This window comes from Pogoniulus pusillus, chromosome 30 (genome assembly GCF_015220805.1).
Source record: "Pogoniulus pusillus isolate bPogPus1 chromosome 30, bPogPus1.pri, whole genome shotgun sequence".
Classification (NCBI taxonomy): Eukaryota; Metazoa; Chordata; class Aves; order Piciformes; family Lybiidae; genus Pogoniulus; species Pogoniulus pusillus.
Window position 1 is genome coordinate 16,277,868 of NC_087293.1, and position 26,239 is coordinate 16,304,106.

Sequence of the window (26,239 nt, forward strand, 5' to 3'; positions counted from 1 at the left end):
CGGAGCGTGGCGCCCCCTGCCTGTCAGAAGCTGGCTTGGAGGAGGGTGATTCTGATTGGCCGCCGCGCCCCACGCCCGGCCGCACCTTCTCGCTCCCAGCCACGCCCACCCGCCCCTGCCCGCCTCAACGGCGAAGTCTCATTGGCTGACAGGGTGGAGGCGGGGCCCTGCGACAGCAGGTCCTCATCTGAGTCCTCCAGTGCCAGCAGCCAATCAGGAGAGCCGGTTTGGGAGCGCAGCGTCTGATTGGCTGTAGTCTCTTGCTCTGCCGCATCCGGCGCGCTGCCGGCCCGCCGCGGGGGCGTGGCTGCTCCTGGGGGGCGGGGCTTCGGGTGGCTCTTCCCTGCGGGGAGGCGGGGCCACGATGGGGCGGGGCCTGCGGGGATTCCCGCGGGCGGGGAGCGGGGCAGGGGCTGGGACCCACCTGTGGCTGCCTCGGTGGGGAGGGGGGGTCTCCGCGGCGCCCCCCGGCTCTGCTCCGGTCTGCCAGGCCCTGTCTGGGCGGGGATCCCCTCCTGGGATCGAAGAACTCGCGGTGAGGGCCAACCGCTGCTGCGGAGTGCCCTGTGGCGGTCCCCCGCGGTCTGCCCCGGAGTCTCCTCCTGCCCCATTGCTCTTGCTCCCGTCCCGTAAATTCCTCCTGCCCCACAGCCCCCCCTGCTCTACAGGTCCCCCAGCCTGCCCCAGAAGCCCTTCCTGCGACGTGCTCCTCACTGTTATCACCTTGCTGGAGGGCACTGGAGGGACTGGGAAGCAGCGAGGAGGGGGCGTGGGGGGTGCCCCCAGCTCCTCTCTCAGGGGAGGACTGGGCAGCGGGGGCGTGGGGGGACCTGTAGTCTCGGGTTCCTCAGATGCCTGCAGGGAGAATGGGGAGCTGGTGGGGAGAGAAAACAGGGATTAAATATTAACTGCCCCCCCAAACGCCCCCCAGAACCCTCTCTGACTCCCCCCTCAGGCCCTCCCAAATCCTCTCTGGCCCCTCAAAGCCATCAGTCACGTCCTGCCCCTCATGGACCCTCTGAAACCCTCAACCACTTCCTGCCCCCTGACTTCCCTCAAACCCTCTGTGACCCCCTAAGACACCCCTAAATCTTCTCTGCCCCCCTCTAAGCCTCCAAACCTTCTCTGTGACACTGCTCCCAACCTCAGCCTTCAATCACCTCTTGCCCCCAGACCCCCTCAAATCTGTGACCCTCCTACACCTCACCAAACCCTCCCTGTGGCCCCCAGAGCCCCCAACCACCTCCTGCCCCTCAAATCTCCCAAACCCTCTGTGACCTCGTAAGACACCTCCAAACCCTCTCTGAACCTCAAAGCTTCCAACCACCCCCTGCCCTCCAGCCCCCTGCCATGGTCCCCATGTCCATCACAGCCCCCCAAAGACTCAGCCCCCAGCGGTTCCTCCTCACCGGGGCAGGGCTGCCGCCCCCCGCCGCAGGGCTCTGACCCACTCGCTGCGCTCCTTGGGAGTCTCGGCCCCCAGGCAGTACGTTCTCATCCCGGGGTGCTCAGCCTGCAGACGCGAGGGAGGACACGACCCGTGGCGAGGGGATGAGGCAGGGATTCGGGACCCCGCGTCCCACCCAGCCGAGCCCCCGCCGGGACTCACCGTGAAGAGGAACCGGGGGGCGCGGGGAGCGCGGGGCAGGATGCGGATCTCGTAGCCGGGCAGGGGGAGGCCACCCCGCACCCGCTGCTCGCTGCTGTCTGGGGGGGGAAGGGGAGGAGCAGGACAGGGGAATGTCGGAGGGAGCAGCCCCCAGTCGGCACCCCAACACCCCCAGCACCATGGCGGCAGTGCCAGGGAGCTGCTTGGGTCGGACTGGCTGCCCCCAGACCTCTCGGGGACCTGCCGACACTCACCAAGGAATCCTTCCCCGCTCTGGGACCTCCAGCGTCCCACGGACCCACGAATGCAGAACCCTGCCCCCCCACCCCCTCCAGGGACTCCCCAGCCCTCTCTATCCCTAACCTCTCCAGAGACCCGCAGCTGTCTCAGGGACCCCTAATTCCCCAGGAACCCCTGAACGTCACCAGGGACCCCTCGATCTCCCAGGGGCCCTACGATCCCCCTGGATCTTCCTGGGTATCCCCAAAGCCCCAGGGACTCCACATGTCCCAGGGATCCCCCAACCGCCCATGGGAACCCCTAACCCCCACCCCAGACCCTCAGCTACCCCAGGGACCTCTGACTCTTCCACAGCCCCCAGAGTGTTCTGCTCCCCTACCCCCTCCCCAGGCGCCCCCCCTGCGTCTCCCTCACCCAGGTAGTAGTAGAGGCAGAGGTCGACCAGGACAAACCAGCGCCGCTTCCAGAGCCGCAGCCCCGAGCTGTCCTGGGGAGCGGGACAGGTCTAAAGCCCCCCCCCTGCACCCAAGCCCATCATCTCCCTGCATCCCCTGCTGCCACAGCCCCTGCCGACCCTTCTGGCCCCCCCAACACCATAACCCTCACAGCCCCCCTCGCCTCCCCAAGTCCACCTCAGACCACTCTAAAACTCAGAACCCCCCCACCGAGCCCCCCCAACCCCCCTAATTGTATCTCGTTCCGCACATTCCATAGCCCCCCACAAAACTTCACCCCCCCCAAAAACGCCAGCACCCACCACCTCAGCCTCCCCCCCCAAACCCATCCACCTCCCAGCACCCTCCAGGCTCAGTCCAAATCTCATTACCCGCCCACCCCCCCCGCGCCCCCCAAACACCATAACCCCCTAGCACCCACCACAACCCCAGACCACATAACACCCCCCCTCCCCGGGACCCCTCTTCCTCTCCAGGAACTCCCACCCCTCTGATTCCCCAAACCTCAGACCTCCCCTCCCCAGCCACCCTTCCCCCATACCTGCTTGAGCAGCCAGCCCCTCAAAGCGGGGGGGTCCCGGGGGTCCCTGCGCAGTGCCTGCTCCCCCTTTCCGAAGGCATGAACCCGCGGCACGGCCCGGCACGGCTGCGCGGGGGGGGTGGTGGTGCTCACCAGGGACGGGGGCACCGAGAAGATACCCTTCAGGACCCCCCAACCCCGGACCACCTCCGGGTAGCCCGAGTCCCTGCCAGCCCCTTACCCTAATTCACCTGCACATCCCATATGCCCCTCCCTTGTGCCTCATAGGTGCCCATGGACGCCTGGGCTCCACTGCGCCCCCCCGTGGCTCCCATTAACCTCTCCAGCTCCCATGTCTTCCTCCCCTTTACCTCATGCCTCCTCCTCAGCCCCCCATGTCCTCCTTCTGGCACCCTGTGACCCCCCCACATCCCATGACCCCTTTATAGCTCCCTCTGACCCAGTCTGTAGCACCCCATGACCCCCCCCAGCTCCCCAGCCTGTCCCAGCACCCACGCCCCTCATCCAGCTCTTCATGACCCCCACCAGGCACCCCTCGAGAGCCCCTCCAGCCCCCATGCCTCCCCCCCCAGCACCTCAGGGCTCCATCGGGTGTCCCCGTCCTTCCCCCTCCTACTTGCAGCCTCCCTCCCCCCCCGGCTCTCCCCCAAGCCCCCATTCAACTCCCTGTGTGTCCCCCTCCCCTTGCCCACCTGGGTGCCCGAGCCTTGGGTGCCGGCGTGGGTGGGGGCCCGACGCGGGGGGATTTCGCTGTCTGCCATGGTACGGGGGGTCCTGCGGGGGGGGTATCAATGTCCCTATTGTCCCCGCGGGACAGAGGCATCGTTCATCCCGCTGCGGGGGCGGGGGACTGCCTGAGTGCCCCCCCGAGCCGGTCCCAGTTTATGCCTGAGATGGTCCAAAGCCCCGAGCCAGCAGCCCTGAGCTGGTCCCGGTTCCCGTCCCGTAACCCTTGAGCTCGTCCCGGTTCCCATCCCGTTATCCGTGAGCTGGCCCCGGTTCCCGTCCCGTTATCCGTGAGCTGGCCCCCGTTCCCGTCTCCTTATCCCTGAGCTGCTCCCACTTCCTGACTCGGTGTCCGTGAGCTGGCCCCGGTTCCTGTCCCATGAGCCCTGAGCTGCTCCCGGTGCCGTTTCTCTTACTCCGCACTATCATCCCGTTATCCCGCTGCTGCTCCCAGCTCCGGCCGCATTGAGCCGGTTCCAGTCCCATCTTCTCACCCTGGTGCTGGTCCCAGGCTCCATCCCATCATCCCAGCGCCAGCCTCCATCCCCTGCTCCCGGTTCCCTGAGCGCAGCGCTGCTCTGCCCCCGGTCCCATCCCGTTACTTACCCCCAGTTCCGTGCCTCTGTGCCAGTGCCGGTCCTGGTCCGCTGACTCCAGTCCCGTTATCGCAGTGCTGGTCCCGCCCCGCGGCCCCGCCCATCGGTCCCCGTGTCGGCCCCCGTGGGGCGGGGACACCCCACGGCACCGGGGACATCCCACAGGTCACGGACAACCACGATCACGGACATCTCCGTTCAGGGGCACCACTCGGTTACGGACACCCCAGGATCACACGGACCCCACCGTTCACAGGCGCTCCCGGTCAGGAACCCCGTGGCACCTTTGGGGGGTCCTAGGGCGTCCGACCGCTGCCGGGTCCCGGACCGCGTCCCCCTCCCACGCATGCGTCGGACGCTCCCGCAGCACATGCGCTCCGCCGGCCGCTAGAGGGCAGCTGTGCCCCGGCTCACGCCTTCCTCCTCCTGCGCTGGGTGGAGTCCCGCTTTCGCCCCGCCCCCAATCTTGAGCGGCAGCCTCTTTCCCCAATCACAGCGGCTCACGCTACCTTCCTTCCACCCTACTCTTTTGCTATTGGCAGTCGCGTCGCACCGCCCGCCCGAGTGGGGCGGGAGCAAGGCTGCGCGGAGCCAATGGCCGGGCGGCGGGGGCGGGCGCAGCGCGGCGCGGCCCGGAGCGGCGGGGCCCGGGTCCTCTCCGCCGCCCTGCCGCTGCCGCCGCGCCGAGCCGCTCGCCCAGCCCCGCCATGGCCGGGGCCATCGCGTCCCGCATGAGCTTCAGCTCCCTGAAGAGGAAGCAGCCCAAGACCTTCACCGTGCGCATCGTCACCATGGACGCCGAGATGGAGTTCAGCTGCGAGGTGACGGCGGCGGCCGGGGTGCCCGCGGGGTCCCGCCGGGGCGGGCCGCGTCCCCAGGAGGAATGCACCGGGGTCGGGCCGCCAGTGGCAGGGGGAGGCTGCGGCTCGGTGCGCGGCGGGGAAGCGGGCGCGGGGCTGGGGCAGGGCCCGGCGGGGTCCCGGGCTCCCGGGGCAGGGCCCGGCGGGGTCCGGGCTCCCGGGGCAGGGCACGGCGGGGTCCCGGGCTCCCGGGGCAGGGCACGGCGGCAGGGATGCAGGGAAGGGGCAGGCTGCGGCCTGCGGCTGCTTCATCTTCGTCCTGGTTGTGATAGAGCTTTATCCTCGTTGTGATGCTGCCTCGTGCTGCCGGTAGCTCGGGTTTGTTTTCTTTGTCGTTACCGGGAGGCGGTCAGAAGAGTGCTTCAGCAAGCGCAGGGAGCTTCTCCTGCCCTCTGTTCTGCCACCTCTGGAGTCCTGGGTCCAGTTCTGGGCTGCCCAGTTCTAGAGACAGAACTGCTGGGCAGAGGCCAGGGGAGGCTGCAAGGCTGCTGAGGGGCCTGGAGCAGCTCTGGGAGGAGCAAAGGCTGAGAGCCCTGGGGCTGAGAGCCTGCAGAAGAGCAGCCCCAGAGGGCAGCTGAGCAGTGCTCAGCGAGAGAGAAAGGAGCTGTGGGGGGCAAGAGGCTGGGGCCAGACTCTTGTCAGTGGTGCCCAGGGACAGCACAAGGGGCAGTGGGCACAAACTGGCAGCCAGGAGGTTCCTTATGAGCAGGAGGAGAAAGTTGTTTGGTGTGAGGGTGCTGGAGGCCTGGGGCAGGCTGCCCAGAGAGGCTGTGGAGTCTCCTTGTCTGGAGAGCTTCCAACCCCAGCTGGGCACTGTGCTGCTGTGCAAGCTGCTGTGGGTGCCCTGCTTGAGCAGGGGCTTGGGCTGGCTGATGCCCAGAGGTCCCTTCCAGCCCCCACCCTGCTGGAAGCTCTCAGCTGTGTTTTACCCTCACTGCCAGCAGCTGTGGGGGTGAGGCTGGTGCTGGTGGTGCCCCAGCTGCTGTGGCTGGCATGCCCAGGGGCACACCTCAGAGTGCTGCAGGTGAGTGCAGTTGCCATGGTCTTGTAGCCCAGCCTGGTGAGGAGGCTGTTGTGGGGGCCCTGTCCTGGTGCTCACTCCTCATGGGTCGCTGCTTTCCTCTCAGCCTCTCCCTCTTCGGGCCTGTGCTCACTCTTAATCACTGCCCCCTTAGCCAGCTGCTGTCCAGCCCCAGGCTCTGCCATGCTGCTTCTCTGTTTTCAGCTGCTCTGGAGGAACTTCTTCTCCCAGGCACCCAGCAACAGAAGAAGGGGACACAGCCTCAAGCTGTGCCAGGGCAGGTGCAGGCTGGATGTGAGGAGGAAGTTGTTGGCAGAGAGAGTGATTGGCATTGGAATGGGCTGCCCAGGGAGGTGGTGGAGTTGCTGTGCCTGGAGGTGTTGAAGCCAAGCCTGGCTGGGGCACTTAGTGCCATGGTCTGGTTGGTTGGGCAGGGCTGGGTGCTAGGTTGGGCTGGCTGAGCTTGGAGCTCTCTTCCAGCCTGCTTGGTCCTGTGATTCTAACTGGACATGCAGGCATCAGGAGTCACTGCTACCCAGTTTGCTTTATGTCTCCTTGGAGCCAAAGCTTGCTGCAATCCCAGCCAAGGGCTGTTTGTCATCATAAATCTGCTGGCTCTTGAAATCTCTTGTCTTCTCTGAAACACCTTCTGCCCTTCCCAGGGATTAAGGCTTTCTTGCAGACAAGCAGTGCTGCAAGCTTCCCACCATCACTCTGCCAGGAGAGTTTAAGTGGCCTGGCTCTGTTCTTGCCTGTTCTCCCGAGGCTGCCAGTGCTGCTGTGTGGTGAGGAGGCAGTGGCTCTTGGGGCTGGTGGTGTGGCTGCTTGTTGTTGGGATCAGGCTGTTTGTACAGCAGGGAAGCAGCCCTCTTGGGTGGGATTTGGTCATGCCTAATCCCAAGCACAAATCCAGGCTGGGTGAGGAGTGGCTGAGAGCAGCCTGGAGGAGAAGGCCTTGGGGGTGCCAGTTGGTGCCAAACTCCCCAGCAGGCAGCACTGGGCACTGGCAGCCCAGAGGCAGATGTGTGCTGGCTGCAGCCAGAGCAGGGAGAGCAGCAGCACAGGGAGGGGAGTCTGCCCCTCTGCTCTGCTCAGACCTCACCTGCAGCACTGCCCCCAGCTCTGGGAACCCAGCACAAGAAGGACCTGCAGCTGCTGAAGAGGGTCCAGAGGAGGCCACAGAGCTGATCAGAGGGCTGGAGAAGCTCCCCTGTGGGGACTGGCTGGGAGAGTTGGGGCTGTGCAGCCTGGAGAAGGCTCCAGGGAGCCTTAGAGCAGTAGCTGAAGGAGCTCCAGGAGAGCTGGGGAGGGACTTTTGACAGGGTCTGGGAGTGAGAGGACGAGGGACAAATAAAGCTTGAGGAGGGCAGGTTGAGACTGGAGAGGGAGAAGAAATTCTTGGCAGTGAGGGTGGGGAGACCCTGGCAGAGGCCAGGATGTCCCCTCCCTGGGGGTGGTCAGGGCCAGGCTGGATGAGGCCTTGAGCAAGCTGGGCTGGTGGGAGGGGAGGAGGATGGCAGCAACTGAGTGATCTTTGAGCTCCCTTCCAACCCAAACCATTCTGTGAATCCATCAACCTATTTTGTGGCTCATTCCTTGCATGTTCAGGCCCTTGGCCAGCCTTGGTTGTTCCTCCTGTGCTGTGACCTTCATCCAGGCTTTCCCCCAGCAGCCCAGCTCCCTGGCCAGGTCCCTTCTCTGTCTCTGTGTCACAGCTCTTTGGCCCTGGGGGAAGCTCTTCAACCTGCTGACACTTCAGAAGAGCCTTGAGCCCAACCTTGCAGATGGATCAGACACACCCTGTGGCCTCCAGCACCCAGGGCTGATGTGAAGGAGGGAGCAGGAAGGTTGCCCAGAGAAGGACTTGGCTTGGTCCTGACCACAGCAGCCCACGGTGGGACCAGGAGCTGGGGGCAGAGCTTGCACCCACTGCTGCTGTGAAAGCCAAAGGGGTGGGTAAGTTGATGGTCTGGGGGGGCCCAGACTCCTTCCTGAAGGGATCCTGCCCCTGCCCAGAGGTTTGCTGGGCTGTGGCCCTGGAAGGGAAGATGAGAGGAGGCAGCAGCACCACGTTTGCCCCAGTATCTGTGTGTGCATCCATGCAGTGGGCTTCTCCCCGTGGGGAGGGGAGTGCTGGCCCAGCAGGAGGCTGTGCAGGGGGCACCTCTGCACACCAGCTCTCTGTAGAGGGCTCCTGGCAGGAGGCACGGTCAGACTCTTGCTGTCACACCGTCTGGGGGGCTCTTGAGTTGTGTGTTTGCAGCCCAGGAGTGGTACCTTATGCTGGCAGGGGCAGGCAGCTGGGAGGTCTGCTCAGCAGCCTCCTCTGTGCTGTTCTCTGCCAGGCTGCAGAGGGGCAAACACTGCTGCCTCTTGGCTCCTCCTGCCTCTGCCTGGCCTCTCCCTGCCTGCTGTTGGCCATGGGCACCTCCTGGGTCCAGCAAGGGAACGAGCTGGGGGCTCAGCAGCTCCTCTGCAGGGCCATTGGCCCTGGGCCTGTACCTCTGGTTGAGTTCTCTTGTGCTGGGGCCTGCTCACAGCCTCAAGCTTCAAATCCCATGGAAGACCTCAGGCAAGCAGCTGGAGGAAGGGGTGCAGAAAGGTTGTGCTGCCTGCTCCACACTGACACCTTGGCTTCACCCCAGGTCACCTGTCCTAATGGTCAGGTCAGGAGTCCTGTGCCCTCAGCATGATTTGCTTGAGACTCTCTGCAGTGCTGGGGCAGCTCTGGAGTCCTCAGCACAGGCAGGGACCTGCTGGAGCAAGGCCACAGGAGGTCACAGCAGTGCTGGAAGGGCTGTGCTGGGAGGCCAGGCTGGCAGAGTTGGGGCTGTGCAGCCTGGAGAGGAGAAGGCTCCAGGGAGACCTTCTGGTGGCCTTGCAGCTCTGGAAGAGGCTGAGCAGAGAGCTGGGGACAGAGTTTTGAGCAGGATCTGCTGTGGCAGGACAAGGGGGGATGGTTTGGAACTAGAAGAGGGAGATTGAGAGTGGAGAGAAGGGAGAAATGTTTGCCACTGAGGGTGCTGAGAGCCTGGCCCAGGGTGCCCAGAGAGGTTGGAGATGCCCCATGGCTGGCACCACTGCAGGTGAGGTGGTTTGGGGCTGTGAGCAGCCTGCTCTAGCTGCAGCTGTCCCTGCTGGCTGCAGGGGGATTGGACTGGATGTCCTTGGAGTGACCCAGTCTGTGGGTCTAGGAGTCTGTAGCCCACCCTGCTCTGATGCCTGGCTCTGGGGGCTGAGCTGAGCTTCCCTCAGTGCAAAGCAGGGAGCCCCTTGGCAACCTCCCTGCTCCTCCTGCCCCCTCCAGCCCTGCTGTCGATGTGTTCATTTTTCAGTCTGGCCCAGAGAAGTTCCCAGCAGTCGTTTTTAAGGAGATTAAAGCTGCTTTGCATCTGTTTGCTCTGCAGATGGCCTCCCTAAATTGAGCCTAAACCTCAAATAACTCATCCAAATGAAATGTTAATCTTTCTGACATGACAATGATGCTTAATAATCACAGGTGAGGGTTTCACTGCCAAGGCTTCTGATTGGTTTGGGGAGATCTTGAAGGCACAGAGTGAGTCTCTTGCTTTTGTTACCTCCACCAAGGCTGTTTGAGGCTTGGTGCCTAATTAATTGATAACATCTGGAGGAAGGAGAGATGTTTGCACAGCTCTGAACATCCTCCTGCTCAGGCAGTTCCAAGAACAGCCTCAGATAGCTCCCCTGGTCCCTGTGCTTGGAGAGCAGCAGGAGGAAGGTGTTTGAAGTGGATGTTAAAGAGCCAAGGAGCACCTCTGCTGTGAGGGCAGGCTGAGGGAGCTGAGGTTGTTCAGCCTGGAGAAGGGATCTTAGAGCTGCCTTCCAAGATCTGAGGAGATCCTGCAGGGTCTTCCCTGAGCCCAGAGAGAAGAGACCAACCTCACCTCACTGCAGCCTGCTTTCAGGGAGCTGCAGACAGCAGTGAGCTGTCTCTTCCTCTCCAGGCTAACCAACCCCAGTTTGTTCAGCTGCTCCTCACCAGCCCTGGTCTCCAGAGCCTTCAGCAGCTCCAAGAAGGACTTTGAGGTGCTGGAGCATGTCCAGAGAAGGGCAGCAGAGGTGGTGAAGGGGCTAGAGCAGAAGCTGTGTGAGGAGCAGCTGAGAGAACTGGGGATGTCCAGGCTGGTAAAAAGGGGGCAGAGAGGAGACCTTCTGGGACTCTGCAGCTCCCTGAGTTGGAGAGGTTGGAGCCAGGTGGGGTTGGTCTCTCTCCCAGGTTGAGGGTGGTGAGAGCCTGGAACAGGTTTGCTCAGGGAGGTTGTGGAGCACAGAATCACCCAATGTGACCTTAATGATTCCTGTGACTAGACTCTAAGAGCCTCAGCCTGTACTGGTGGACTTGGGAGTTGCTTTAGCTGGCAGGACCCTTCCTCAACCCTCTGTGTGCAGGATGCTTGCACTCCCTCGTGCCCTGGCACCCTTTTTTGTAGCCCTTACCCTCTCTCCCTGCCCCTTGTGCCATGGCCTGGGGGTTACCCAAGCCTCATGCTCCTTTTGCAGCAGGTTTCTCCTTGTGCTGGGGCTTGAAACGAGGCAGGGAGGGTCTGCTCTGAGCTCAGCTGCCCCCTTGCCTGCGAGCTGGAAGTGGTTTTTGGTGCAGGTTAATAAATAATGCAGAGCCTGTTAATAGCTGCCAAGCACCAGGGCTCTGCTGGAGAAAGAGCTGATGCCAGTGAGCCCCCCTGGAAGCACTCTGCTCTAGCCACCGGCTGCTGAGTTGTAAGTGTTCAGTGCTGTTTGCTCAGCTGATAAACTGTGAGTGCTCCCTGCTTGCTAAGGAGCATCAGTTCCAGCTCCCTGCAGCAGCAGCCTTGCCCTGCTCGTAAAGCAGCTCAGCCCTGGGCTCCTGCAGCTGGGCTGAGGAGAACCTCCTCAGGCTCACCCAGGGCAAGGGCAGGGTCCTGGCTCTGGGGAGCAGCAGCCTCCTGCAGCAGTGCTGGGAAGCAGCTTCAAGGAGAAGGGCCTGGGAGTGCTGGGGGACAACAAGAGCCCCATGAGGCAGCAGTGTGCCCCCATGGCCAGGATGGCAATGGTCTCCTGGGGTGCATTCAGCAGAGAGTGGGCAGCAGGCCAAGGCAGCTTCTCCTCCACCTCTGCTCTGCCCTAGTGAGACTGCATCTGGAGTCCTGGGCCCAGTTCTGGGCTGCCCAGTTCAAGAGGGACAGGGAGCTCTCTCCAGCAGGGGAGGCTGCAGAGCTGCTGAGGGGCCTGGAGCAGCTCTGGGAGGAGCAAAGGCTGAGAGCCTGCAGAAGAGCAGCCCCAGAGGGCAGATGAGCAATGCTCAGCAAGAGAGAAAGGTCCTGTGGGGTGCAAGAGGCTGAGGTCAAACTTGCCAGTGGTGCCCAGGGACTGCACAAGGGGCAGTGGGCACAAACTGGCAGCCAGGAGGTTCCTTATGAGCAGGAGGAGAAAGTTGTTTGGTGTGAGGGTGCTGGAGGCCTGGGGCAGGCTGCCCAGAGAGGTTGTGGAGTCTCCTCTGGAGAGATCCAAACCTGCCCTGGGCACTGTGCTGCTGTGCAAGCTGCAGTGGGTGCCCTGCTTGAGCAGGGGCTTGGGCTGGATGATCTCCCCCCCCCATGCTGTGAGTCCAGCCCCTGTGGTGTCCTGTGTGGCACTTGTGCCAGTGGCAGGAGGCAGAGCTGCAGTGTGGCAGGATCGCAGGTGCTGGAGCTGCATCCTTCGGGTCGCCTTGAGGCTGTGGTGATGCACCTCCCTATCAGGAGGAGCTTTGTCCCAGCGTCCTGCTGGCTGCTCTGGCATACGGCTGAGCTGGGGGTGCTTTGTGTGCCCCGAGGCCTTTGTGCTGCTAGCAGGAGCTGGCAGTGGCTTGGGAAATGGTCTGTGTGCTCCAGGAGCCGCCGGAGCGCAGCGCTGGGGAGCGGCAGGGCGGGCAGAGGATGGGATGGGAGCTGCCAGCCCAGCCTTGCACAGAAACTCTTCATCTGCCCGGACCGTGGGGGGGTTGGCTTTGTGTTTTACGAGCAGGAGATGTGGTGGTTAATGACACGAGGCAGGCTGAGCAGCGCTGAGGTCCTGGCTGGGAGGTAGCTGCCCGCAGACGCCGCTCGAATGCGGATGGTGGTTGTGAGTACCGAGGTGTGGGACACAGCCCTGCCTGCTCTTCCATCTCTACATTTCAGGAAGCTAATTCAGCATGGTGAGGGGGGGCTGGCAGCCTGGTGTTGGGGTTGGAGCCTTCAGCAGCAGCATCAAAGGGGCGTTTGTGCCCTGGGGTGGCCGTGCGGTGGCAGAGCAGCCCTGTGCACGCCGCCGGCAGCAGCCATCGCCTCGCACCTTCCTCTCACCGCGGCAGGATCGCCTGGGAGGGAGGTACAAACCACACAGATTTGCTTTCATGCTCACTGCTGGGCTTCAGAATGAGTTCTGGCATGGCTCAGGGACCTCAGAGAGCATCGACTGAGCCCTGCCTGCCACAGGTGCTGGAGCCTCTCAGCTAGACCTGGGTGCTCGAGGTCTTGGCCAGCCTCGGACACCTCCAGGCAGGAGGCAGCCACAGCCTCTGGGCAGCCCACTCCAGAGCCTCACCACCCTCTGGCTGAACAGCTTCTTCCTCAGCTTCAAACCATTCCCTCTTGGCCTGTCTCTAGACACCCCCATGAAGTCCCTCTGCAGCCTTCCTGCAGGATCCCTTCAGCTATTGGAAGGCAGCTCTAGGTCCCCCCCCAGGGTCTTCCCAAGTTGCCCCAGGGAAGGGTTAGGTTGGACATCAGAACAGTTTCTTTCCCCAGAGGGAAGAAACTGCCCAGGGCAGTGCTGGAGTCCCCATCCCTGGAGAGGTTTCACAGGGGTGTGGATGTGGTGCCCTGGCAGTGCTGGGCAGGCAGTGGTGCCCTGGCAGTGCTGGCAGACACAACCTCCCTGGAGCTGTCCAAAGCCAGGCTGGACGAGGCCCTGAGTGACCTGTCCCAGTGGGAGGTGTCCCAGCCTATGGCACAGGGGGGCTGGAACTGGCTGATCCTTGAGGTCCCTTCCAACCTAACCCATTCTGTGATGCCAGGGTCTAGCAAAATGTGTGAAGTTGGGGGGGGGTATTATCACAGCTCTGCCAAACTGACCCCTCTGGGGGGGGTTTGATCTTGAGGTGTTGCCAGCTCTTGATGCCAGCCCGTGGGGCTGGTGGGTAACACAGTCACAGGCAGATCCAGGCTGGCACAGCCCCTCAGGGTCACCAAACCCAACCTCTAACCCTGCTCTGCAGCATTCCCCTTAGAGCCCATCCCTAAGCACCACGTCCTTAAGGACCCTCACACCTCCTGGAGCAGCTGGGTGGGCTTTGTGCTGTGCCAAGCCTGGCAGCGGGGGTGAGGGGGGTGTATGTGTGTGTGTTTGTGCGCCCTGGGAGGGGGCAGAAACCGGCGAGAGGGGAGGAAGAGCAGCGAGATCTTCACCCCCTGCCGGCCGGCAGCAGGCTGGTGCTGAGCTGTCCTCAAGGCTGTGCCCACAAGGCGGCACTGGGGGACAGCAGAGAGGCCCCTGGCACCCCCGCGCCGCTGCCAGCCCTGCCCGGGATCCGCACTGCTGCCCTCCAGGTGGCAGCGGCGAGAGGCTGTGCCCGGAGCCCTCGCCCTGGGGCGGGCAGGAGCGGCTGGCTCCGGCGATTGCTCCCAGCCTGCAGATGGCAGAGCAAAGTGGCCTTGGCACATGAGATCCATCTGCTTTGTGTCCCTCTCCCTGCCTGCTGCCAGCGCACAGCAGCGGCTGCAGGGCGGCTGCAAGGGCACAGGCTTGCAGCAGGAGCAGCTCTGCTCTGCTCTGCAGCTGCTGCTTGGGCCACACCTTCAGTGCTGTGCCCAGTGCTGGGCCCCTCAGTTCAAGAGAGATGCTGAGGTGCTGGAAGGTGCCCAGAGCAGGGCAGCAAGGCTGGGGAGGGGCCTGGAGCACAGCCCTGTGAGGAGAGGCTGAGGGAGCTGGGGGGGTGCAGCCTGCAGCAGAGGAGGCTCAGGGCAGAGCTCATTGCTGTCTGCAGCTGCCTGCAGGGAGGCTGTAGCCAGGCTCACAGGATGTGAGGGGCTGGAAAGGACCCAAAGAGCTCCTCCAGTCCAACCCCCTGCCAGAGCAGGACCACACAACCCAGCTCAGGGCACACAGCAACACATCCAGACAGGCCTGGGAAGGCTCCAGAGAAGGAGACTCCACAGCCTCTCTGGGCAGCCTGTGCCAGGGCTCTGGGACCCTGCCAGGCAAGAAGTTGCCCTTGTGCTGAGCTGGAACCTCCTGTGCTGCAGCTTCCATCCACTGCTGCTTGTCCTAGCCCAGGCAGCAGTGAGCAGAGCCTGTCCCCCCTCCTGACCCCCAGCCCTCAGATAGTTACAGACATTGCTTAGATCCCCTCTCAGCCTTCTCCACACTCAGCAGCCCCAGGGCCCTCAGCCTCCCTTCAGGCAGTGCTGCAGTCCCCTCATCATCTTCATAGCCCTCTGCTGGACACTCTCCAGCAGTTCCTGTCCCTCTTCACCTGGGGAGCCCAGAACTGAAGGCAGCACTCAAGATCAAGTGAGCAGAGGGGCAGGAGAACCTCTCTTGGTCTGCTGGACAGACTCCTCCCAACACACCCCAGGATCCCATTTGCCCTCTTGGCCAACCAGGTGGGGTTGGGCTCTGCTGCCAGGCACCCAGGGACAGAACCAGGGGATGCAGCCTCAAGCTCTGGGACCCACCCTCCTAACTCTGCTTCCTCTCTGCTTTCCCACAGGTGAAGTGGAAAGGGAAGGACCTGTTTGATCTGGTCTGCAGGACCCTGGGGCTCCGAGAAACCTGGTTCTTTGGCCTTCAGTACACCATCAAGGACACCGTGGCCTGGCTCAAAATGGACAAGAAGGTTGGGCCCAAACTGCTCCTGAGGGGCTCCTGGGGGCTGGCAGAGCAGAGAGAGACTTCACTGCTCTTTCTTTGGTGACCTGAGGTTGTCTTCTGAGTGGTACTGAATGGGGTGAAGCCAATTTCAATCTCAGCCCCATGGCACCTGTCAGTCAGACAGGGAAGGGCTGGCAGAGAAGCCCACCCCAGCTGCTCCTGAGCTGGGAAGCCTCAGACCCTGCACACTGAGCCCACCTGGGGCAATTTGGGGACAGCCATGCAGGGATGCTGGGCTTGAGGGTCACTGATGTCAGTGAGACCTAAAAGGCTCTTCTGTGCCCCTCAAGACAGAGTCTTTAGTGGTTGGACTCAATCATCCTAGAGGTCTTCTCCAACCAATTCCGTGATTCTGAGGGAAGAGTGAAGTTGCAGCTTGGCTTCTTTTGGGGTTGGCATCTACCATCAGCTGGGGAAAAGGGGAAGGAGCTGGAGGGAAGGGCTGGAAAGCTTCCCAGCTGTGCTGAGCAGAGGGCTGGAGAAGAGGTAGATGTGGTTCTGAAACCAGATGACAACAGCTCTGCTGTGAGCACAGGCTGAGGGAGCTGGGGCTGTCCAGCCTGGAGAGGAGAAGGCTCCAGGGAGACCCCAGAGCTGCCTTCCAGTACCTGAAGTGGGCTACAGGAAGGCTGCAGAGGGACTGTTCCCAAAGGCCTGCAGGGACAGGACCAGGGGCAATGGTTTGAAATGAGAGCAGAGCAGATTGAGATTGGATGCTAGGGACAAGTTCTGCACCAGGAGGATGCTGGAACACTGCAACAGGTTGCTCAGGGAGGTGGCTGAGGAGAGATTCAATCCCTGGAGAGATCAAGGAGAGGCTCAGCAGGGTCTGAGCAACCTGCTCTAGTGGAGCATTCCTGCTGAGTGCAGGGGGCTGGACTGGGTGAGCTTCAGAGCTCCCTTCCAGCCCAACCCATTCCATGCTTCAGTGCTCCTGGAGGCTGGGGGGGGGCTGGGATTTTGCCATGTCACAGCAAGGTTTTAAACTCACACAGGTCTGTACTGGAGGCCAGCACTACAGGAAGGGGATGAGGAGCAGCAGTGGGCAGAGGGAGACAAGAGGAAGGTCGGGTGGGGGCGTAGCAGGATGCAGCATCCCCTGCAAGGCTGGGGAGGGGTGAGAGCAGCTGGGGCTCAGTGTCTGCTGTCTCATTTCTCATGCTGTTTGGCTGTTTTCTTGTGTCTTTAGGAGCTGTCAGAAACGTTTGGGGGTTTGGTTTGGTTTTCTTTTGCTCTACTTTCTGAACTACTTAGGTTGTTTTGTCTGCTCTAAAGTGCTTGGCAGAAGTCCTGCTGGTCTGAGCAGACAGGAGCTGTGTTTTGGTCCCAGAGTGCTGGGGGAGGTGGCAAGAGGAAGCTGAGTGGCTCTGGTGTCCCACAGGTGCTGGATCACGACGTGCCCACAGAAGAGCCTGTCACCTTCCACTTCCTGGCCAAATTCTATCCTGAGAATGCAGAGGAGGAGCTGGTCCAGGAGATCACACAGCACTTGTTCTTCCTGCAGGTAGGAGCCACCTCAAAACACTGTTTGCCAGGAGCCAGGGTGAGCAGGAGTGCAAGAAGGCTACAAGGTCAGAAAGTTCAGCAGCAGCAAGGTGTGGATCCTTGTTGCTGTGCTCACTCCTCTGAGGGAGACCCTAAAACAGGCCAGAGGTGACCTGCCTGGGTGAAGCAGCCCCAGAGGCCCAGCCTTGCAGAGCTCATCGAGTGGCTGCCAGGAGGGATGAGGTGGTTTGTTGCCTTGGTAGCTCAGGAGCAGAATGTGGCAGGCTTGGAGGCCCTGCCTTGCTTGCAGGGCACTGAGGGGTGGTGCTGGTAGGTGAGCAGGGCAGCTTCATCCTCCAGCACAGAGAGCAGGTGGCCTGTTGGCTGCTCAGGCTGTGCAGTGAGGGTCACCTCCTGCAAAGCAGCCTGTGGAGAAGTGGAGCAGAGGCAAATCCCAGGTGCACAGCTCCATCAGAGGGTGCAACAGCAGAGGGGCAGCTCCAAGGAGAAGGGCCTGGGAGTGCCTGCAGACAACAAGTTGCCCACGAGGCAGCAGTGTGCCCCTGTGGCCAAGAAGGCAAATGGTCTCCTGGGGTGCATTCAGCAGAGAGTGGGCAGCAGGCCAAGGCAGCTTCTCCACCTCTGCTCTGCCCTAGTGAGACTGCATCTGGAGTCCTGGGCCCAGTTCTGGGCTGCCCAGTTCAAGAGGGACAGGGAACTGCTGGAGAGAGTCCAGGGGAGGCTGCAAGGCTGCTGAGGGGCCTGGAGCAGCTCTGGGAGGAGCAAAGGCTGAGAGCCCTGGGGCTGAGAGCCTGCAGAAGAGCAGCCCCAGAGGGCAGCTAAGCAATGCTCAGCGAGAGAGAAAGGAGCTGTGGGGGGCAAGAGGCTGGGGCCAGACTCTTGTCAGTGGTGCCCAGGGACAGGATAAGGGGCAGTGGGCACAAAGTGGAACCCAGCAGGTTCCATCTGAAGAGAGGAGGAAATTTCCTTGGTGTGAGGGTGCTGGAGGCCTGGGGCAGGCTGCCCAGAGGGGTTGTGGAGTCTCCTTGTCTGGAGAGAGCCAAACCTGCCCTGGGCATTGCAAGGCTGTGCTGTGGGTGCACTGGAGCAGGTCCCCTGCAGCCTCCCCGTGCTGTGCTTCTGTCATTCTGTAGGGTGAGTTCTCAGAGTGAAACAGGCACTGAGGTTGTTTACATCAGAGCAGAGGCAGCCTGGATCTAGGTGCTGTTGGAGCTGCCACTGGAGGCTTCAGGATGCTCTGCCCTTTCCAGTGGCCAGCAGTGAGCTCACCAGCTGCTTGGCACTGCTCACTCCTGCAAGTCCTCTTTCTTCTGCCTGGCTGAGGGGTTTGCCAGTGCAGAGTGCTGCTGTTTGTCTCCCAGGCCTGTCTCAGGCACCAGGCTCTCCGTGGAGCTATTTTGGTGTGTCCCATTTGCCTTGGGCTTTTATCTTTGCTGATGAGAAATGCTGTTGGCACCTTGGAAAAGGGGACTCAGGGAGGAGGAGCAGTCAGAGCTGCTCTCTAAAGGCAGAATGGGACTTCTCTGCCAGGATCTGTGGTGCTGAGGGGAGCCCCCAGGCCCCTGCAACACATCAGGAGCACAGCCACAAGCAGAGAAGCTCTCTTGGTTTTATCTCCATGCAGGAGAATCTCTCCTGTGATTGTGCTGTAACCAACTCTGAGGTTTCAGAGCATGTCAGGAGTTCAAACTGCTGCTGCCTCTGACAATCCACTTAAGTCTCCCAGGAAATAGGATGGGTTTGGTTGGGATTTTTCTTTGTCTCCATCTTTACTGGGGAAAATGAAGTGTGCAGAGCCCAAAGGCATCAAACATGTCAGGGTTAATGCTGTAATGCACAGGAGCCAGGCAGTGCAGCCCTGTGGCTGTGGGGAGCTGCTCCTTGACTCTCTGGGAGCGTGTGCAGTGCTCTGCCTACTGCTGCCAGCCCTGCCAGGGAGGAGACTTGCAGCTCTCTTGGCTGCTGGTGAGGCTGGAGGGGGACTCACCTGCAGCAGAGGTGAGCCCTGACTCAGGAGGAGGCCTGAATATGGCAGGGCAAAGCCACTGTGTGCTCAGCTCTGCAAGCTGCTCTTTGGTTCAGTGGCAGTGCACAGCTTGGGCCTGCAGAGCTTTTATCTCCATCTTTACATGCAAGGCTTCCCCCAGCACAGCTTGCCTTCAGCAAGAGGTTCTCAGTTGTGTCCTTCCCCACAGCTGAGTGTAGCTTTTCTCACCAACCTGCTTGCAAAAGGTGGCCTGTGAAAGCCTGAGTCCTGCCAAGCCACCTGAGACTTCCTGTGCCTGCATTGTGGTGAGTGGCTTGTGCTGGGCTGCAGCAGGAGCAGTGTGGGCACAGGGCAAGGGAGGGGATTCTGCCTCTTGGCTCTGCTCTCCTCACACCCCACCTGCAGTCCTGGGGGCAGTTCTGCAGCCCCCAGCACAAGCAGCACATGGAAGTGTTGGAGCCAGTCCAGAGGAGGCCACCAAGATGCTGAGAGGGCTGCAGCAGCTCTGCTCTGAGGCCAGGCTGAGAGAGTTGGGGATTTGCAGGCTGGAGAGGAGAAGGCTTGGAGGAGAGCTTGGAGTGACCTTGCAGGATCTGAAGGGGGCTGCAGGAGGGCTGGGGAGGGACTGTTGAGAAGGTCTGGTGAGGCCAGGAGGAGGAGGAATGGGTTTGAAGTGGCAGAGGGGAGATTGAGAGTGGATGTTAGGAAGAAGTGAGGGTGGTGAGAGACTGGCACAGGTTGAGGGTGGTGAGAGCCTGGCACAGGTTTGCCCAGGGAGGTGTTCAGGACCAGGCTGGATGAGGCCTTGAGTGACCTGTTCTAGTGGGAGGTGTCCCTGCCTATGGCAGGAGGTTGGACCTGGCTGAGCTTTGAGCTCCCTTCCAGCCCAACCCACTCTGTGGTGCTGAAAGGGTTCACTGTGTGGCTGCCAGCTTGAGAGAGAGCAAAGTGCAGCTGTTTGCTGTGGCACTCCTGCTCTGCCCTGCTGCACCACACAGGCTGTGTGATGTGTCTTTTGCTTACCCTTGCAGGTGAAGAAGCAGATTTTGGATGAGAAGATCTACTGTCCTCCTGAAGCCTCTGTCCTGCTGGCCTCCTACGCTGTCCAAGCCAAGGTAGGAGCAGGAGGGGATGCTCTGAGGGCCTGCTGCTGGCAACAAGGGGTTAACATCATCGTGCCTGGGAAGGGAGGTCTGAGGAGTCTGAGGGAGAGAGCTGCTTTGTGCAAATGGAGAGGTCAGTGTTGGGCTCCCCCAGTTGAAGAGGGACAAGATCTGCTGGGGAGAGTCCAAGGGAGGGCTCTGAGGATGATGAAGGGACTGCAGCACTGCCTGGTGAGGAGAGGCTGAGTGCCCTGGGGCTGCTGAGTGTGGAGAAGAGAAGGCTGAGAGGGGATCAAATCAATGTCTGTAACTATCTGAGGGCTGGGGGTCAGGAGGGGGGGACAGGCTCTGCTCACTGCTCCCTGGGCTAGGACAAGCAGCAATGGATGGAAGCTGCAGCACAGCAGGTTGCAGCTCAGCACAAGGGGGAACTTCTTGCCTGGCAGGGTCCCAGAGCCCTGGCACAGGCTGCCCAGAGAGGCTGTGGAGTCTCCTTGTGTGGAGCCTTCCCAGGCCTGTCTGGATGTGTTGCTGTGTGCCCTGAGCTGGGTTGTGTGGTCCTGCTCTGGCAGGGGTTGGACTGGATGAGCTCTTTGGGTCCCTTCCAGCCCCTGGCACCCTGTGAGCCTGGGTAGCCACTTCCTGAGGAAATGAGAACCTGGGAAGTGAGAGGACTACAGCAGCACTGCTCCTTCTTCGTGCTGCTGGTTCCTGGCTGCCTTCAGGCCTTGGCCAGGCTTTTGCTTTCTCTTTCCAGGGCTCCTTAGTGAGTGCTGAGCTGCTCAGCTGTGCTTTAGCTGCTGGAGATGAATTCCCCAGCCCATGGCTTTTTTGGATCCTCTCCCTGCTCTTGCCATTATAGCCAGAGGCAAAGCAGCCATGGGACTCCCAGCTCTGCTGCTTCCCCTCAGTGCTTGTCAGTGTGGTTACTGCTTCATTCTGAGCCTCCCCAGCCTGGCACCTAAACGTTATTGCAGTGCTTAAAGGCTCTTCCTGGCTTCTCTCTTGATCCTGGTTCTGTGGCCTCACTAGACAGAGGGAAAACTCAGTGGTGGTGAAGTTCTCCTCTCTCTTTGACTGAATCTGCTCAGAAGCAGTGTTTTGCTGAGGAGCTGGCTGAGCTTTGAGGTCCCTTCCAACCTAAACCAGTCTGTGATTCTCTGCTCATCCTCGTGGCCCTTCACTGGACCCCTCCCAGCACACCCACAGCCCTCCTGTCCCAGGGGCTCCAGCAGTGGCTGCAGCACTCCAGGTGGGGTCTCAGCAGTGCAGAGCAGAGGGGCAGGATCCCTTCCCTGCCCTGCTGCCCACACTGCTCTCACTGCAGCCCAGGCTCTGGCTGCTCTCTGGGCTGCCAGAGCACACTGAGGGCTCAGATGGAGCTTCTCATCCAGCAGCACCCCCAGGTCCCTCTCCTCAGGGCTGCTCTCCAGCCAGGCACTGCCCAGCCTGTAGTGGTGCTTGGCATTGCCTTGGCTCAGCAGCAGGACCTTGCACTTGGTCTTGTTGAACTTGGGAACTTCATGACCATACTCTTGCTGAATCCATGTCCTGCTGAGGAGGCTTGGAGGAGAGCTTGGAGTGGCCTTGCAGGATCTGAAGGGGGCTGCAGGAGAGCTGGGGAGGGACTATTGAGAAGGTCTGGTGAGGCCAGGAGGAGGAGGAATGGGTTTGAAGTGGCAGAGGGGAGACTGAAAGTGGATGTTAGGAAGAAGTGAGGGTGGTGAGAGCCTGGCACAGGTTGAGGGTGGTGAGAGCCTGGCACAGGTTTTCCCAGGGAGGTTGTGGAGCACAGAATCACCCAATGTGATCTTTGATCACATTGGGTGATTCTGTGCTCCACAACCTCCCTGGAGGTGTTCAGGACCAGGCTGGATGAGGCCCTGAGCAACCTGTTCTAGTGGGAGGTGTCCCTGCCTGTGGCCCAGGGGGGTTGGAACTGGCTGATCCTTGAGGTCTCTTCCAACCTAACCCATTCTATGTCCAACCTTAATCTCCCCTGCTGCAACTTGAGACCATTTCCTTGTGCCCTGTTCCTTGGGAGATGAGGACCAACCCCACCTGGCTCCAGGCTGCATCCAGGTTGTTGCAGAGAGACAGAAGGTCTCCTCTCAGCCTCCTTTTCTCCAGGCTGAACAACTGCTGTTCCCTCAGCCTGGGCTTGTTCTCCAGCCCCTTCCCCAGCTCTGCTGCCCTTCTGCCTCTTTGCTGTGCTCCCCTGTCCCTATCAGGCCTCACTTCTGGCCACCCCTTTGGGCAGGGTTTCCTCTTTCTCCTTTCATTGCAGAGAAGGAGAAGGCTTTCAACACTTCTTTGATACTGGGCTGGGAAGAAAGATATTTCAGGTCATCTTCTTCTAGTTAAACAGGATAATGATGTCCTGTCTGGACAAGAAAGTGGCCACTGAGCACAGTAATTTCCCTAATAACGAGCTGATTTGCATGATTAGGGGCATAATAGCCTGACACTGTGGTGTGTTTGCTGCTGTGTGATGGACAGCCAGGTTGGGCCCTCCTGCTGCTGCACACTGCAGTAGGAGAGAGAAGCTCCTGGCTCATAAAACCTGGGGAGCTGCTGGATTTCTGCATGGCTGTTCACTCGGGGGGGTGGCTCTGCCCTGCCCTCCAGCCCTGCCTCCTGCCCACCCACGCTGCCGCCAGATGATGGAGCTCAGGTTTTAAATAGCTGGGAGGGATGTGGGACCTGCTGAGCAAAGTGTCCTGGCAGAAAATGCTCCCAGCCAGGGGGGGACCTTGCATTGGCAAAGGACTCTTTTTGCTTGGGGTTCTCCCCCAGAACAACCTTTTGGTGTTCACTGCAGCAGCAGAGCCTGCCTGGCTGTAGCCAGAACCACATCGGGCAGGTGTGTGAGCAAGGTCAGAGCCTCCTCCTGGCCCCATGGGTGCTGAAAGGCAGCTCAGCTACAGGAGATGAAGTTTCCTCAACGTTTTGAAGTTATGGTTTAGTTGGAAAGGTCTTTAGAAGTGTGTCTGAGAGACAGGGAACTGCTGGAGAGAGGCCAGGGGAGGCTGCAAGGCTGCTGAGGGGCCTGGAGCAGCTCTGGGAGGAGAAATGGTTGAGAGCCCTGGGGCTGAGAGCCTGCAGAAGAGCAGCCCCAGAAGGGAGCTGAGCAGTGCTCAGCAAGAGAGGAAGGAGCTGTGGGGGGCTAGAGGCTGGGGCCAGACTCTTGCCAGTGGTGCCCAGGGACAGCACAAGGGGCAGTAGGCACTAACTGGCAGCCAGTCCCTCCCTGGGAAACCTGTGCCAGTGTCTCACCATCCTCAACCTGTGCCAGGCTCTCACCACCCTCACTTCTTCCTGACATCCACTCTCAATCTCCCCTCTGCCACTTCAAACCCATTCCTCCTCCTCCTGGCCTCACCAGACCTTCTCAACAGTCCCTCCCCAGCTCTCCTGCAGCCCCCTTCAGATCCTGCAAGGCCACTCCAAGCTCTCCTCCAAGCCTTCTCCTCTCCAGCCTGCACAGCCCCAACTCTCTCAGCCTGTGCTCAGAGCAGAGCTGCTGCAGCCCTCTCAGCACCTTTGTGGCCTCCTCTGCACTGGCTCCAACACTTCCAAGTGCTGCTTGTGCTGGGGGCTGCAGAACTGCCCCCAGGCCTGCAGGTGGGGTGTGAGGAGAGCAGAGCCAAGGGGCAGAATCCCCTCCCTTGCCCTGTGCCCACACTGCTCCTGCTGCAGCCCAGCACAGGGTTGTGTCTGGGCTGCACTCACCCTGCAGGCTCACATTGAGATGATGAGCACAGGATGGCTCAGGCTGGAGCAGATCTTTGACCACATTGGGTGATTCTGTGCTCCACAACCTCCCTGGAGGTGTTCAAGGCCAGGCTGGATGAGGCCCTGAGCAACCTGTTCTAGTGGGAGGTGTCCCTGCCTATGGCAGGAGGGTTGGAACTGGCTGAGCTCTGAGCTCCCTTCCAACCTAAGCCCTTCTCTGAATCGTGGCTGTGACATTTGGCAAGCAGTGAATGTCCTCTGCTCTGCCAGGGAGGGAGGCTGGCAGCAGGCTGCATCTGCTGCCTGCTGGAGGGGTGGATGCCTGAGGGTGAGGAGGGGTTCCAGTGGCTGCTGCTGTTAACGTGGGCTGGGCACAATGTCTGTGCTTCCTTCCAGTACGGTGACTACGACCCCAACGTCCACAAAAGAGGCTTCTTGGCACAGGAGGAGCTGCTGCCAAAGCGGGTGAGAGGCCTGGCTGAGGGGAGGGGGTTGGTGTCCAGGCCCTGGCAGTGTTTGGTGTAACAGAGCCCTTCTCAGGGGTGTTTGTGGCACTGCTTGCAGAGTGCTTCCCTCCCCTCGGCGTCCTTAACCACCCAGAAGGATGTCTTAAGGGAGGAGAGTTCAGCTCTGCCGGGCAACCCCTGCTGTCAGCCCAGGCTGGGGCATGAAGGGCTGAAGAGCAGCTCTGTGGAGAAGCTGGGGGGTGAAAAGCTGGATGTGAGCTGGCACTGCGTGCTGCCAGCCCAGCCCCAGCCCTGGCCTGGGCTGATCCCCCCAGCAGCAGGGGCAGGGAGGGGATTCTGCCCCTCTGCTGTGCTCTGCTGAGCCCCCCCTGCAGTGCTGGGGGCAGCTGTGGGGTGCTCAGCACAGCACAGACAGGGCCCTGCTGGAGCAGGGCCAGAGGAGGCCACAGCAGTGCTGGCAGGGCTCTGCTGGGAGGCCAGGCTGGGGGGGTGCAGTCTGGGTGCCTGGGAGAGCTGAGTTAGCTCTGGGCAAGGCAGGGCACAGGGCTGGGTGGAATGCTGCCCATCTCCACGTGGCACACGGTGCTGGGCAGGGCTTGCTTGGGGCTGGCTTGCTGGCTGAGGAGGCAGTGACAGGAGCAGCAGTGTGAGCTACTCTCCCTCTTGCCACCTCCTCAGGTGATAAACCTGTACCAGATGACTCCAGAGATGTGGGAGGAGAGGATCACAGCCTGGTACGCTGAGCACCGGGGCAGAGCCAGGTGAGTGGCAGCTGTGCTGCTGGGCTGGAGTCAGTCCCTTCACCTGGGGGGCCAGCAGGGTGTAGGAGCCTGGGCAGGCAAGGACTGAGCCATGCTGGCAGCAGGGTCAAGCCAGCACACCTCTGTAGCAGGCCCCTGAAGAGCAGAGGTCTTGGATTGCTCTGCATGTGCCCTGCTGACCCTTGGGGCAGGGATGGGGTTCCTGGGGGAGTTCAAGACAGATACTTAGTAAGGAACCACCTACAGAGGAGCAGGGAGGGCTTGAGGCTGCTTTTTGGGCCAGGGAAAGAAAGGAAGATTCAGACTGATGAGGTCTTAGAATCACAGAATCAGTCAGGGCTGGAAGGCACCACAAGGAGCAGCCAGTTCCAGCCCCCTGCCATGCCCAGGGACACCTCACACCAGATCAGGCTGCCCACAGCCTCAGCCAGCCTGGCCTTAAACACCTCCAGCCATGGGGCCTCGACCACCTCCCTGGGCAACCCCTGCCAGGCTCTCACCACTCTCATGCTGAACAACTTCTTCCTAACATCCAGTCTGCATCTCCCCATTTCCAGCTTTGTTTCATCCCTCCCAGTCCTACCACTGCCTGACAGCCTAAAAAGTCCCTCCCCAGCTTTCTGGTAGCCCACTTCAGATCCTGGCAGGCCACAATAAGGTCACCTGGGAGCCTTCTCCTCTCCAGACTGAACAGCCCCAGCCCCCTCAATCTCTCCCTCTGCTCATCCTCGTGTGGTGAAAGCCTCCTTGGGGGTGGATGAGCCTGAAGCTGTAGCTCTCCAGTGGGGACCTCCCAGCAATGGACCTGCTGTTAGTGCAGCAGAGAGGGAGATGGCCTGAGCAAGGCTTGGAGTGCAGCATCTCTGCAGGCAGGCTTCAGCAGCCATTAAGATGCTGGTGAGCTGCAGAGTGGGATTTGCTGCTGGGCTTTATTGATCCTGCCAGCAAAGACAGGCTTGACCTGTGTGATAGCAACAGTCCAGCTTGAAAGCCTTCTGAGTGCTGGGGCTCAGCAGGAGCAGCTCTGGTGCTGCCCAGCACTGCAGTGTTGGCTGCTCTTTGGCAGAGATGAAGCTGAGATGGAGTACTTGAAGATAGCTCAGGACCTGGAGATGTATGGAGTCAACTACTTTGCAATCAGGGTGAGTGCAGCCTCTGGCTCGCTGCTTCCTTGCTGCTCTGCCTCTGGTCTTGGTCTCCATCCTCTGGAGCTCGGAGGTGGGAGGAGTGCAATCTGGGGGGGCATCAGAGGTGGCTTTGTGGGGGGAGCCATCAGAGGTGGCTTTGTGGGGGGAGCCATCAGAGGTGGCTTTGGGGAGAGCCATCAGAGCTGGCTTTGGGGGTGGCCATCAGAGCTGGCTTTGTGGGGGGAGCCATCAGAGCTGGCTTTGGGGGTGGCCATCAGAGCTGGCTTTGGGGGGGGCCATCAGAGGTGGCTTTGGGGGGACCATCAGAGCTGGCAGATGGCTGCCAGGGAGGCAGAAGCTCTTCTCCCACACCGTAGCGAGGGGTCACTGCTCAGGGCTGGTGGGTGATGCTAAGGGTGGTCCATGTCAGACCTTCTGAAGGGATTTGTGCTCTTTTCCCCCTCCTCCAGAATAAGAAAGGCACTGAGCTGCTCCTTGGAGTGGATGCTTTGGGGCTTCACATCTATGACCCAGACAATAGACTGACCCCCAAAATCTCCTTCCCCTGGAACGAGATCCGGAACATCTCCTACAGCGACAAAGAGGTATG

At 61.0% G+C, this 26,239-nt stretch overlaps 2 protein-coding genes across 5 annotated transcripts in view; one reads left to right on the forward strand and one right to left on the reverse strand.

Annotated features, from left to right (window-relative positions):
* Positions 1-127: 127 nt before the first annotated feature.
* Positions 128-4,539, reverse strand: LOC135188829 (pleckstrin homology domain-containing family A member 4-like). Its single transcript, XM_064168532.1, has 7 exons — positions 4,415-4,539; positions 4,178-4,325; positions 2,846-2,950; positions 2,264-2,336; positions 1,610-1,707; positions 1,410-1,513; positions 128-874 (listed from the first exon to the last, which is right to left on the reverse strand). Exons 1-7 carry the CDS (start codon positions 4,537-4,539, stop codon positions 214-216), a joined length of 1,314 nt encoding a protein of 437 aa, XP_064024602.1. The 3' UTR covers positions 128-213.
* Positions 4,540-4,801: 262 nt separating this feature from the next.
* Positions 4,802-26,239, forward strand: part of NF2 (NF2, moesin-ezrin-radixin like (MERLIN) tumor suppressor) — a 52,528-nt gene continuing 31,090 nt past the window's right edge. For all 4 annotated transcript variants that reach the window (XM_064168145.1, XM_064168143.1, XM_064168146.1 and 1 more), the window contains exons 1-8: positions 4,802-4,988; positions 14,783-14,908; positions 16,325-16,447; positions 19,468-19,551; positions 23,671-23,739; positions 24,420-24,502; positions 25,569-25,644; positions 26,100-26,234. In XM_064168145.1, coding sequence (XP_064024215.1) covers positions 4,875-4,988; positions 14,783-14,908; positions 16,325-16,447; positions 19,468-19,551; positions 23,671-23,739; positions 24,420-24,502; positions 25,569-25,644; positions 26,100-26,234 — 810 coding nt within the window. In that variant the 5' untranslated portion in view covers positions 4,802-4,874. The remainder of the gene's footprint in view (positions 4,989-14,782; positions 14,909-16,324; positions 16,448-19,467; positions 19,552-23,670; positions 23,740-24,419; positions 24,503-25,568; positions 25,645-26,099; positions 26,235-26,239) is intronic.